This window comes from Gadus morhua, chromosome 23, assembly GCF_902167405.1.
Source record: "Gadus morhua chromosome 23, gadMor3.0, whole genome shotgun sequence".
NCBI classification, from domain to species: domain Eukaryota; kingdom Metazoa; phylum Chordata; class Actinopteri; order Gadiformes; family Gadidae; genus Gadus; species Gadus morhua.
The window spans coordinates 18,298,152-18,312,234 of NC_044070.1; the positions used below are offsets into that span (position 1 = coordinate 18,298,152).

The 14,083-nt window shown below is 51.6% G+C and overlaps 1 protein-coding gene across 3 annotated transcripts in view; it reads right to left on the reverse strand.

Annotated features, from left to right (window-relative positions):
• kcnh2b (potassium voltage-gated channel, subfamily H (eag-related), member 2b) overlaps positions 1–14,083 on the reverse strand; it is a 135,657-nt gene that overhangs the window by 46,059 nt on the left and 75,515 nt on the right. For 2 of the 3 annotated variants that reach the window (XM_030349316.1, XM_030349314.1), the window contains exons 3-6: positions 10,384–10,539; positions 9,689–9,896; positions 7,835–8,184; positions 7,070–7,278 (exon numbers count right to left, since the gene is read on the reverse strand). In XM_030349316.1, the coding sequence (XP_030205176.1) occupies positions 7,070–7,278; positions 7,835–8,184; positions 9,689–9,896; positions 10,384–10,539 (923 nt within the window). Of the gene's footprint in view, positions 1–7,069; positions 7,279–7,834; positions 8,185–9,688; positions 9,897–10,383; positions 10,540–11,579; positions 11,686–14,083 lie in introns of those variants that run through there. The other variant, XM_030349317.1, reaches the window with a different exon arrangement.

The window sequence follows — 14,083 nt, forward strand, 5'->3', positions numbered from 1 at the left end:
CTACGCCCAAACACGATTCTGTTCCCTTTCTCAGGTCTGGCTAATGGAATATCTGCCTGCCTTGGGCTTCATGCAATGTCAGAGATTATTGGTTCGGTTCGGAGAAAAAGCAGTTCCCTGCAGCAGCCGACACTGGCTCCAGAAGACCAGCAGACCTCGTCATTCTTTGCTATACGTACTGCTGGATAAAACACTAATACAGCTAGCCGGAAACATCAATAAGCAGCTGAACCAGCCTATCGATGGAGAGCTTATTATCAGGACCTTAAGACCTGACTGATTCAATTACCTGATGATGAGGAAGGACAGCCAGCCAGTCAGCCAGCCAGCTAGCAAGGCAGGCAGGCAGGCAGGCAGGCTAGCAGGCAGGCAGGCAGGCTACCTTGATTAATGTGTCAAGGGCCAAGGAAATAGGTCACCACGGATGTGAGTGCTTAAGGAGACATGGGAGGGGAGGGGGAGAGAGGGGGGAGCGAGAGAGGGGGGGAGAGGAGACATTGAACCATAAAAAAAATGAAGTTCAATTAAAAAGAAGGCAGAGGGGGAGAGGGGGAGGAGGGGAGGTAAAGAGGAGGGGAGGAGGCAGAGGCCAGAGCAGATAGAAACAATGGGATCTGATCGATAGAAGCGGAGCGAGGAAGGTGGAGGAGGAGGAGGAGGAGGAAGAGGAGGAGGAAGGGAGAGGGGAGAAAGAGAGATGGGTGAAGATAAGAGCAGGTAGCGAAGGTGAAATTTGAGAACAAGCTGGGCTCGCACGCCCATCGCTTCAGTCACTCTGACTCTCCTTCAGTTCTGTCTCGCTCTCTTTCTCCTGTCGCTCCCTCCTCATCACTGCTCTTCCTCCTCAGACGGGACCGAAAGCTAACAATCATTTTAAGCAGCAGAAACCAAATAGATATGGAAAAATGGTTGGCTGTGTGTGCGTGCATGTGTGTGTCTTTGTTTTTTTGTGTGTTTATCTTTGTGTGTGTGTGTGTTTGTCTTTGTCTTTGTGTGTGTGTGTGTGTGTGTGTGTGTGTGTGTGTGTGTGTGTGTGTGTGTGTGTGTGTGTGTGTGTGTGTGTGTGTGTGTGTGTGTGTGTCTTTGTGTGTGTGTGTGTGTGTGTGTGTGTGTGTGTGTGTGTGTGTGTGTGTGTGTGTGCGTGTTTGTCTTTGTGTGTGTGTGTGTCTATCAGTGTTTCTTTTTAAATACAAACTATGCATAAATGTCAGTCAATGTCTGTGTGTTTGGGACAGTGCGTGTGTCTGTGTGCGTCAGCTTTCTCCAGCCTAAACGGGACATTTAGCAAGGTAACAGCCTCGCGGTCACACACACACACACAAACACACACACACACACACACACACACACACACACACACACACACACACACAAACACACAACGATGTCTTCTTACATCAGCCTAACATTCAATCCGTACAGGCCAGCGGCATCATTCACACTAATCCCACTGGTCAGACACACACACACACACACACACACACACACACACACACACACACACACACACACACACACACACACACACACACACACACACACACACACACACACACACACACACACAGAAACTAATAGCAAAGCAAATGGCTAACTCAATGTATCTCAAAGTGTTCACACTGTCCCCAAATTCCTTACTACACACATAGATCATAGAGATTACATGTACTGCATTCAGTTACACACACGCAAATGCATTCTTTAATGAGCTCAAATACCCTGAATAATTCCATTCAGGGTCTCCTCTTGCTGGTATTTACCTCTACTGGTTAGAAAGATTGTGGTATGGAAGTACTACAGTGGTTTCCTTTTGTATGCGTCGGTGAGCTGAAGAGATTTATGTGAGATCTCAGGAACAGAGAGACGTAGAGAGGGTCTGGGGACAGCAGGGACTCACAGGAGGTCTCAGAAACAGAGAGACGTAGAGAGGGTCTGGGGACAGCAGGGACTCACAGGAGGTCTCGTTGCAGAGAGATGTAGAGGGGTTCTTGGATCAGCAGGGATTCATCTACAGGTCGTTCCTCTGATTGCCTGTTCTCTGTCCTCCGTTCACTTGATTCACTCCAACATGCGCACCTTTCCCTCAAACAACTTTGCCATTTTAAAATGCACAGCTGCTCAGGATACGAAGGGGGGTTCAAGCTGGGGGTTCAAGCTGGGGGTACGCCCGGCGAGGGGGGTGCGGACGACTTCAGACTAACACAGAGTCAAATCATACAGTGAATCAATTCTTCTCAATCACTCCTCAAACAGACGCAGCCATCGAAACGACGGCGATAGAGCAGACGATCGGAGGAACCCGCGCTCGACAAGCCGCGGCTTCGTCCGACTCCTGGATCAGCCTCCTGCTCGGGCAGAGGCTGCAGCTGCTTCGAGTTCCCTCGGTGAAACAAGGTCAGGAGGACAGTGGAGCAGGACCTCTGGAGCCCGTGGTTCCCCCCATATAGAGCAACAAGAGCAGCCCCAGTGGAGTGATGTGGGACAGGTGAACGGCCTCTCTGGGCCTCCAGATGAATCACGTCCTTATTGTTATGAAAGGCCAAGGCGTCAAAGGCAACATGATTATTCATTTCTGTCCGACTTAATAAACAGAGCCCATGCGTCATCCCTGTATCCTCCATATATATATATATATATGTATGCACTGAACGTGGTGGCACATCATTAAAGGGAATAAGCATCCTTAGCATGAAAGGCTAACAAACAACAACATGTGCCCTTGCTAAAAATACCCTCTTTTGAATCATTCACTGCATGCAGCGCTTCGAGCAGGCCGGGTCCTATGCGAATAGGCGTCCTCACACCCTGTGCCTGTGCGGACATGAGCGTGGACATGAAGCCGGGTCAGCGATGGAACAGCAGCCTCTATGAAAGGGTGAGGCTCATCTCAGTGGGTGTGGAACACGGTGCTCCATTAAGGTCACATGGTCCACTCTTCCAGCAAAATGAAGATCAAGGATGCACATGCACGAACACGAACGAGTTTGTTGTCCTGTTTAAGAAACAACAACATACCGAGGAAACACAAACAGAGAAGGCGTTGCATGTTTGGCAGCCAATATAGAAAGCGAGTACCCGAACGGATGAAGAAAACACATATACACAGCCTCACACACACACACACACACACACACACACACATATTCACGTTTCCATTAACATTTCTGTGTGAACAAGTGAACATTCTGCGTTTACCTTCGTGAATGTTGCACCCCACCAGCCAGCACCCTGAAGAGCAAACACACCTGTCACCCAAGGGTGCAGCACCCCCCGCCCCCCCCCTCCCACCCAACCACCCAGAACCAGTCTCCAGAATCACCGGAGCACAACACACTGTGTACATTTAAAACAAAGGCTGCACATGAGACGGTCCGAGCGGGGGGCTGTCTTGAGAGGGATGAGGAGAGGGTCTTACCGCTTTGCGGGCGGCGGGGCTGCGAGGGTTCCAGTCCTCCATGGGCGCGGCGCTGGGCTCAGAGAGCATCGACCGCGGCTTGAGAGGGGAAGCCACCAGCATATGTTCCTGTCAGGGTGTGTGTGTGGACGGAGACCAAATCAGTGGTCCACAGCCCTGCTGGAGGAGGTGTCACAGGGTGTGTGTGTGTGTGTGTGTGTGTGTGTGTGTGTGTGTGTGTGTGTGTGTGTGTGTGTGTGTGTGTGTGTGTGTGTGTGTGTGTGTGTGTGTGTAAAAGAGAGAGAGAGAGAGACAGAGAGAGAGAGTGTGTGTGTCGTCAAGTGCCTAAGTGTCTTGAACGTGTGAATCAATAAAATATGTTGGCATGTATAAGTGTATGTCTGTATGCAGACCACTCAGAGACGAATCAAATATGTGTTTGCATAAAGGTGTGTGTGTACGTGTGTGTACGTGTGTGTGTGTGTGTGTGTGTGTGTGTGTGTGTGTGTGTGTGTGTGTGTGTGTGTGAACACGTGTGCTTGTGTGTGTGTGTGTGTGCATGCGTGTGCGTGCGTGTAAGCATGCATCTAAATAGTCTGCAGCCTGATGTGTACACAGTGATCACTGCTCCTCAATCAGAACTCTCTCAGAATCATCCCGACCTCTGACCTTTCCGCTCATGCCAGCTTTCCCATCCATTTCTTTTCCACCATTCCACAACCATCCAAGTTCACGGCACATGGTCACATGATTTTAACATAAGCTAAGCAGGTAGGTTCTCTTTCGATCGCATGACGTTAGGAGCCACTTCAAAGTTATTTGCACTTCGTCCACAAGGGCCAAGACATCAATATCCGTGATCCTGGGGGATCTGGGAGGGCCAAGGGGCTTAGCAATACATAAACACAGAACCTAGAAACGCAGTTGATTTACGGGTTGGAAGAAGACAGTTCAGGGGAAGAGGAGGAAGGTAGGAGGAGGAGGAATCAGGGTTGGCGCTCATGTCCTTGTAGGGCGTTTTAGATGTTTTATGGAGCTTCTGCATTATTTAGCTCTGTTTACTTTCCCAACATCTTCTACTTCTCCCTCGGCTGAGCACCTCGGCAAGACGTTGTGACGTCATGCCATTCTGAGTGGTGCTGTCCCCTGTTGACCGAGGCCGGTACTGCAGTACACAACGTGATTCAGAAGCTGTCGGCCGACTGAAGTAAAGTACTGTCTATAGGTCATGTTAGACTGGGGAACTTTTAGACTGGTCTTGTCTAAACTAGTCACATTTTGTGCCATTCATGGATTTAAATTCTGTACTTTCACGTTGTCCGGCCAACGCATGTCTGAATGTCTGCGCTGGTAAAAGAAGCCTCTCTCATTCGCCCTCACAGACACACACCCACACATATCAAGCACACGACCACGCAGAGCTGTGGGAGTGACCTTGCCAGAGGCCCATGTGCCAAGGTCTTCCTCATGTTGCATCATCTCCTTCAGTTCTGTTGTTTTGCTGCGCCCTTCATCATAAGATGAAGAGAGAGAGAGAGAGAGAGAGTGGGAAAGGAATAATAATATCTCAAACACACAACGTCCGACCGCATGCTGGTTTAATGAGGCTGTCCAAAGTCTTTGTACGGGTACGTTTATTAAAACACTATCTTTCAACCCAAGACTCTGTGTGCTTGTGTTCCCATAAACTGAGGCGCTAGATGTGGAGGGTTCAGGGGGGGGGGGGGGGAGGTCGAGAGACAGAGAGAGAAATTAAGTTAAAGAGAGAGCTTAAAGGAAGATGCAATTATCTCTAAAAGATAAATGATGCCGTTTCTATGGGCTCGTGTTTTACTCCCATTAATTTAAGCGATGTCACGTAATGGATAGAAGACAAGAAAAACACGACCATTTTGAGTCTGCTGTTTATCTTTTATATATAAATGTATAATACATATCTATGCTAGATACCATTTCAATGAATAAGTCAGTGTGTCCCAAGAGCCGAAGAACAAGGAAGACTCCATAATAACACAATTTACCCTGGGCATCCACTTCCTGCTTCAGAACACCTCCACTCAACGGCTCTCAGACTCACCTTCCTCTGACATAACGGCTGCGTTCCAACTCTGATATAACGGCCGCTTTCCAACACTGGCATAACGGCCGCGTTCCAACGCTGACATAACGGCCACGTTCCAACTATGGCATCACGGCCTCGTTCCAACTCTGACATAACGACCACGTCCCAACTCTGACATATCGGCCGCGTTCAAACTCTGGCACAGCTCTGCTCACTTTAGCATCCTCGTACGTAACCTTTGTTCCATTGTATAATTTGAAGTGTGGTAAAGTTGTGTTCCCTCCCTGAAGGAGATTATATTCTGTGGAACGCCCGGAGAGATGCCAGGAGGCCCCTGAGACACTGCTAGCCGCTGACCACAGCAGGGATACACACCAGAGTGGCTAACCTAGGCTAACTGTGCTAAGCTAAATATACATCCTCCTAACAGACGATACAGGCAACCTAGGTGAGGAGGAGGAGGGGAAGGCTTCGTGGTCAGTCACCTCACACACACACACCGATTGGTGATAAAACGTTTGCATGTTCACTATACTCATACTAATACTATTTTACTACACTCATGCTATACACTGATATTATACTACTACACTCATACTATACTGCTACACTCATGCTATGCTACTACAATCATACTATACCGTCATATCCACCTCTCCATGGCTCTTACCTGGACACACAATCTTATTATACGTCATATAATATAATATAGTACACACACAATATAATATAATATAGATTATACATAATACGGAGTCTATCGTATTCTTTGGACTCATGTTTGCTTTTCCTGCTTTGAGAACTCATGGAAACACCTTTCCCTGAATCAACTGAGTGGGCTTTATTTACCAGGAGTAGATAACAGTGAAGGATTAGGAATCCGAATAGCTTCTGACAGGAACCAGTTCAACGTGGGGCGACGTCAAACAATGTCCCTAATGCCTTTCTCCTCCATCGCTCTCCTCCCCGGCTTAATTACCCACAGAACCAGTGCCAGCAGGAATACCAAAACACACGTCTCCTACTCATTTAATTAGGCTAATGCTAATGGAATTAGCGGCCCCCAAAGCATGCTAGCTCACGAGCTACGGCTAGAAAGACCCTTGCAGCGGTTTGAGTAAAATGCTAACCTAATTACATGTTTGAGTACAACCATGGTATTTATGCCCCGAACGCACACACACACACAAATACAAACGAGCGCCCACATAGACACACACACACACACACACACACATACCCACCCAGCCCCACACAGACAGAAAAATAGACACACACACACACACACACACACACCCTCCCATACCCTCCACAAAAAACACACACACCTAATAATACACAAATTACGTTTCCATCTCATGTAGGCAGGGCACATTCCAGCGAGGGCTGAAGTTTCAAAGCAACATGAGAAGGGACAGGAAACTCTTCAGTGATAGCTGATGGACCTTAGCAATCAGCATCAACTTCCACTCACACAAGCATGCACAGGTACACCCACAGCCACCCACCTGGGCTCCAACACGCACACACACATACCCCCAGCCCCAACCCCAACACAAAACACACACCCCCCCACGCCCACCCCCACGGCGCCGCGTGCCCCAGCCCCTCACCTGGGTGACCTTCTCGGTGACGTTGTGCGTGCGGTCGATGAGCTTGCAGGGCGCGATGATGTCTATCTCCCCGGGGGGCAGGGCGATGAGGGGGTCCGCCTTGAAGTCCACGAAGTTCAGCGTGATCTGGGGGATCTTGGAGATGGTGCGGTAGCGCATGAGGTCCGAGTCCGACGTGGAGTTGAGGATGGACCGGTGGTTGACCGCGCCTGCGGGCGGGACGGAGAGGTGAGCCATGGAGGGACCGGGTCGAGACAGCCACGTACTGGAGTCTCGTACTCTGAGCGGGAGCCCAGACGCTGCAGTAAGAACCGGTGGCCTGGGAACTGATTAGGCACCGGCTCGTTACGCAAACACTCCCAATCTCACTCTCACCTCCTTCTGTTGATTCTGTTTATTCGATCTTGTCATCAGTCCTTTCTCCCTGAAAAAGGCATTTCTTTAACCTCCACCATGTTGTGTTCTGTAAACTAGCCCAAACCCAAGCCCAGGGCAGTCAGGAAATCTGCTGCTGTCCAGCTCATGCTGTCCTCTCCATTCTGCTGTCCCCCCACCCCCCCTGCTGTCCTCTCCATTCTGCTGTCCCCCCCCCCCCCCCCTGCTGTCCTCTCCATGCCTTCCTACCCAATGCTGCTGCCCTACCCATACTGCCCTACCCATGCCTTCCTCCCCACTGCCCTCCCCATGCCTTCCTCCCCACTGCCCTCCCCATGCCTTCCTCCCCACTGTCCTACCCACGCGGCTGTCCTCCCCGTGCCCCCCTACCCATGCTGCAGCTGGCCGGCCTCGTGCTGCCCCTCCGGCTGCGGAGGCTCCAGTCGGGCCGCAGGGCCTCGATCTCGTCCACGGAGGAGGCGCGCCGCATGCTGTGGACGCTCTCCCGCGAGCGGCTGTTGGAGGTGGAGCAGTTGGAGGCGGAGGCGTCGGGGTTGAGGCTGAGGCGGTGGGCCGCCACGCAGGGAGACGACTGGGCGAGGGGGCCCACCAGCGGGGGCCGGTGGCCGTGGGCCGGGGGCGGCAGGTGGGGCGGCGTGGGGGAGACGGAGGAAGACCCCGAGCACAGCAGGGTGCACTGGTCCTCCTGGCGGTCCTCGGGCCAACTCTGGAGACCCGACCTGGAGGAGGGGCAGGAGGAGGAGGAGGTGGAGGAGGAAGAGCAGGAGGAGGAGGAGGAGGAGGAGGAGGTGGAGGAAGAGGAGGAGGAAGAGGAGCAGGGGGAAGAGGGGGAGGGGGAGGAGGAGGAGGAGGAGGAGGAGGAGGAGGAGGAGGAGGAGGTGGAGGTGGAAGAGCAGGAGGAGGAGGAGGAGGTGGAGGAGGAGGGGCAGGAGGAGGAAGAGCAGGAGGAGGAGGGGCAGGAGGAGGAGGAGGCGGAGGAGGTTGAGGAGGAGGGGGCAGGAGGAGGAAGAGCAGGAGGAAGAGGAGGAGGAGGAGGAGGAGGACGAGGAGGACGAGGAGGAGGAGGAGGTGGAGGAGGAGGGGCAGGAGGAGGAAGAGCAGGAGGAGGAGGAGGTGGAGGAGGAAGAGCAGGAGGAGGAGAAGGTGGGGGAGGAGGAGGAGCAGGAGGAGGAGGAGGAGATGGTGGGGGGGGAGGAGGAGGTGGAGCAGGAGGTGGAGGAGCGAGAGGAGTAGGTGGTGGAGGAGGAGGAGGAGTTCAGGAAGGTTGGGGGGAGGAGGAAGAGGAGGAGTTGGATGACAAGGGAGAGGAAGAAAAGGATGAGGGAGAAGGATGAGTCTCCTACCAAAAAAACTCAACTCAAGCATCACAGTGAGCAACAAAGAAAAAGGCAAGGGCTATAATCCGATAATAAATGTTGGTCTGTGTTGTTGACGTCTTTAATTAGGATAGCATCTTTATGGAAGATAAATGAGTATCTGACGGAAATATGAAAGGAAGGCATTTTTTAATTAGAGATGATGAATATGCTCTGGGATGCTCACCCAAGATATGAGGCTGGCAGAGAAACCGAAAAACGACAGAATGAAGTCAACTTAATGCTCTGGGAGCTGAACAGAGCAGAACACACTGAGCGCCTGGGCCTGAAGCCTTGAGCTGCGTTCACACCAAAAGTCACATTTGTCGCCCGTTTGCGTTGTCGCCCAAGTTTTGTCGAGTGACAAATCATAATCTGTCGCTGTACATTTTTTCTGCAAGTTTTGTCAGGCGAATTTGTCGCACCACATCTTTTGCCCGCCAACGGTGCTTCATGCCAATTCATTCTCAACCATGGCCGAGATAACCAACATTGTTGTGGAAGAGGGAGAGACGTTGGAGATCCCAACGCAGTCTATTCATAATATTGTAATGACCACGGAAGAGGCACTGAATGAAGTTTAGGCTGGGATAGGCAGTCCTTAGGCTGGGATAGGCAGTCCTTAGGCTGGGAGGGGCGGGGCTGAGGCTGGGAGAGGGGCGGAGCTGAGGCTGGGAGGGGCGGGGCTGAAACTGGGAGGGGGGGCTGAGGCTGGGAGGGGCAGGGCTGAGCCTGGGAGGGGGAATGCTGAGACTGGGGGAGGGGCGGTGCTGAAACTGGGAGGGGGGCGGGGCTGGGGCTGGGAGGGGGGCGGGGCTGGGGCTGGGAGGGGGGCGGGGCTGGGGCTGGGAGGAGGGGCTCTGGGTACCTGCTGCCGCAGACCTGGTCCTGGCTGCCGGGGAGGAGGGGCCGCAGGGGCAGGAAGTCGCCGAGGGACTCCTGGCTGGGGTGCAGGGTGGGCGGGGCCAGGGGCGTTGCCGTGGGGACCTGGGCCGCCTCGGCGTCGTTCAGCGAGGCCTTGCTGTTGGACAGCGAGCGCAGCAGCGGCAGGCGGAGCTTGAACCCTCGCGGGCGACCTGGGGGTCAAAGGTCATTTTGAGCCAAAAGATGGAGGGACATGTTATGGTCTCAGGTGCCCCTGGGCAGAAAGGGAAATAACTTTATTGACACATTCAGGTAGAACCCTCTTCTATCTCATATGACAGACGTAACGACATAGATGCCAGCCAGACAGACAGACAGATGCTAGACAGACAGCCAGCCAGACAGACAGACAGACAGATGCTAGACAGACAGCAAGCCAGCCAGCCAGCCAGCCAGCCAGCCAGCCAGCCAGCCAGCCAGCCAGTCAGACAGACAGACAGACAGAAAGAGACAAAAAGACTGATACATGACTGATAGATGCGCACAGACAGACGGATTGATAGATGCAGGCAGACAGACAGACAGACAGACAGACAGACAGACAGACAGACAGACAGACAGACAGACAGACAGACAGACAGACAGACGGACAGACAGACGGACAGACGGACAGACAGACGGACAGACAGAGGGTCCTACCGGTAACAAGCCAGGCGGGCAGGCGGTGGTTGATCTCCTGGGTGGGGTCCTGCAGCTTGTCGTCTGTCATGACGTCGAAGTTGAGGATGAACATGATCACCAGGCCATCCTCGTTCTTCACCGGGACCACGTCCACCAGGCACAGGAAGCACTGACCTGGGGGAGAGAGAGGGTTCAGGGGTCACTACTGACCTGGGGGAGAGAGAGAGGGTTCAGGGGTCAGCACTGACCTGGGGGAGAGAGAGAGGGTTCAGGGGTCAGCACTGACCTGGAGAGAGAGAGGGTCAGGGGTCACTACTGACCTGGAGAGAGAGAGGTGGTTCAGGGGTCAATACTGACCTGGAGAGAGAGAGGGGGTCAGGGGTCACTACTGACCTGGAAGAGAGGGGGGGGTCAGGGGTCAACACTGACCTGGAGGAGAGGGGGTCATTGGTCAATACTGACCTGGATGAGGGGGGGTTCAGGGGTCACTACTGACCTCGGGGAGAGGGGGGGTCAGGGGTCACTACTGACCTGGGGAGAGAGGAGGACTGGGTCAGTCCCCCTCTCTAACATGTCCAGAACATGGATAGGAAGTCATACTTGCAGGCATGCGCACAAACACACAGATAAACCGGTGATCCCACTAGGAGCACAGAGAACAACCAGAATTTACACGAAGCCATCTGCCCCATCACTCAACGACCCCATGGGTTTACAAACAGCCATTTGTAAAGCGGTACGGTGCAACCAAAGCTTAAACTAAAACACTCTTTCTTTCCTCTCTAGGGGAAGTAGGCTTTAGGTTTTTCGGCGCTCAGACGAATCCATTTTGATGCTCCTTTAAGCTGCTTTCCTGCTGGCCAGAAGACGTGGAGTTCATTTCCGTGCGACGATCTCTTGGCACCCTCAGCCTTAGAGCCTAACTGCTTCAGCTCTGCACTGTGGTGACCCCCACTCCCCCTCGCCTTAGAGCCAGCCCTCCCTGGTTGTGACCCTCACACACCCACCTTCGGAAACACATATCGTCCAGTCAGGGAGCAACATTCAGGTCCAACATGCAGAAAGTAATACTCAAACCCAGCGTGTGTAACTTCACTCAACTAAAAACACGATCCACTTTGCTGCATCACAACAGAGAGACGCTATGTAGGCATACTTGCTTTTTTAAGTTCCAGTACCAGCATCACTTTAGTCTACCTGGACCTTCTCCTTACCTGGTCTGAGGACCAGCAACAGCAGCAGACGTAGATCTAGACCGTGACCTGCGCACCGCTGGCACAGAGCAGCGGTTCCGTGTAGTACGAGGGGTGTGTGTGTCTGCTCCCTGCCTATCCACTCTCCCTAAGTCGCTCCTGTCATTCCACCCACATCAATACTGCCAGGCAGCCATCTGATTGGACGGCAGTATAATCCCAGCATGGGGGGGATTTTATTTTTTTACATGAAAACAAAACATGTACGACAAAGGGATTACACGATCTGGCCCAGTTTGCACACGTTCACGTGTGGGTGTGTGCAGTGCGTGCGTGCATGTGCGTGCGTGTGTTGTACCTTCATATGTTTGTGCATGTGGGTATCTGTGTATGTACACGTTTGTTAAGAGGTTGAGTGAATGAGTTCAGTCACAAGTTGCTCTGGGGTTGTCCTCCATTCATTAGATGAATGTGGACGGGCTTCTTTCATAATGTCTTCATCTGACGAGCTTTGGGGCTCATGGCCTAGTGAGCTATTTTGGCACTCCTCAGCAGACACATATTTCAGTTACTTGACACACAACACCATGTTGAGCATGTACTGCTGTTAGTATTTGATTCATCTCTTTGGACTTTATTCAACATTAATGTCCAGACGCAAAGCTCCAAGTCACGTATTGCATAATTTATGGCATTCACGCTGCAAGGCTTCAATAGATTGTTTTTGATGAATCTATTTATCACTTTCTATCAGCTGTTGTCTTCTTTAGAATTACTCTTTATTTATTGTTTGGAAGAAGACTCGTTTGGACCTCATGGGCATGCAGTATTCCAAAATGCGTTTACTTTTTAAAACCTGACATTAACGTGATCAAATGACTCCAAACATCAGCCACATTTAAACTAATGGAATATGGAACTTTTTTCCATTATCATTAAGAGATATGCGAGTCAATGAGTCAATGTGATGTGCGTTCAAATATGGATTTCTGTACGATGAGGAGCTTTGGGACGTAACAGATCACAAAGCTCACGGATGAAGGGGAGAAACAACGACAGACAAACTAAAGCGAGACAGCCTGTTTTACTCTGACTCTGAGATGTGCTGGATGACAGAGGTCAGCTTCACACACACACACAAACACACACACACACACACACACACACACACACACACACACACACACACACCCACACTACCCCCACACACACACACACACACACACACACACACACACACACACACACACACACACACACACACACACACACACACACACACACACACACACACACACACACACACACACACACACACCAGGATTAAATGCGACTCAAAGAGGATTCCACTTTAATACTTTTTTTATATCCCACTTTAAAAAACATATCCCTGCTCCCATCGCGTCTCTTTGTGCCGGGACGTCTCCTGTTTCTATCCTCAGAATCTTAAGTTGAAATCCTCCATAAGCCATCGTAATGTATCTTACGTGTAGGGGCCTGCTGAACTCTGTCCTCCTAGAACTATATCCCTATCTGGACATTGATTTCCCTGGTCGGAGAAGGACCCATATTCATCTCCCCTGCCGATATTCAGACGGTCAGGCTCTGGCCGCCTCCATCCAAATGGAGGCGGCCAGAGCATTTCATCACATTTAAAGTCAAACCAGGCAGCTGATGATTAGTTTGTCGTAGCCTACTAAAGATCCCTCTCACCCAACCCTGGGGGCAGACAGACAGACAGACAGAGTGACAGAGGGCACCCCCACTGTGAGACCCTTCTGTAAGACCCTCTGGCATCAGAGCAGTGACATGGGAGTCTTGAAGAGGGATTCAGTCGGCCTTTGGCGCCAAAAGCAAGGACCACAATGACGCCAAACGCTATGCAAGTATACTAATAAAGACAGCAATAGTGAGTTAGTGGAATGCCTCCATGAAGTTGAGATGGCGGCATCTCACCCCTCAACCTAGATCTGAGGGGTGAGAATGTGTGATACCTATTGGTATCAGGTGACAATACACCTGGGGTCAGACATCACATCTGTGTCGAGAGAGGTTTTCTGGAGATGTTCAGCAGAGTGGCCCCACGGGGCAGTATAATCTGGTTTACACCGACGGTCAGGCACACATACGAGAATCCGCAGCCTGCCCCCTCCCATAATGGACCCAACATGGCCATATTGGGCCAAGCCCATAATCAACTGGGTTCCTCAACAAACTGATTGCTCAATCAGAATCAGTGTTTGTTTCAACCCCTTTTAGAATACAGAGGGGAAAGTACAACAATTTGTGTGTGAAAGTGTCGGAAGTGTAGATTCCGAAGCAAACAATGACTGGGTGTCCTGCTACACTGGGGAGATGCTTGGCGTGGATGGATGGATGTAACACAGATTTGTTCTCCGGATATCCTGGAGCGCACAGCAAAGACATCCACGTGGCAGTACCACACAGCTGCTAAACATAAAGTACACACGCACACAGCGGACACTCCATAATCTTTAGGTTTGTGTGTGTCCGTAGATTATAGA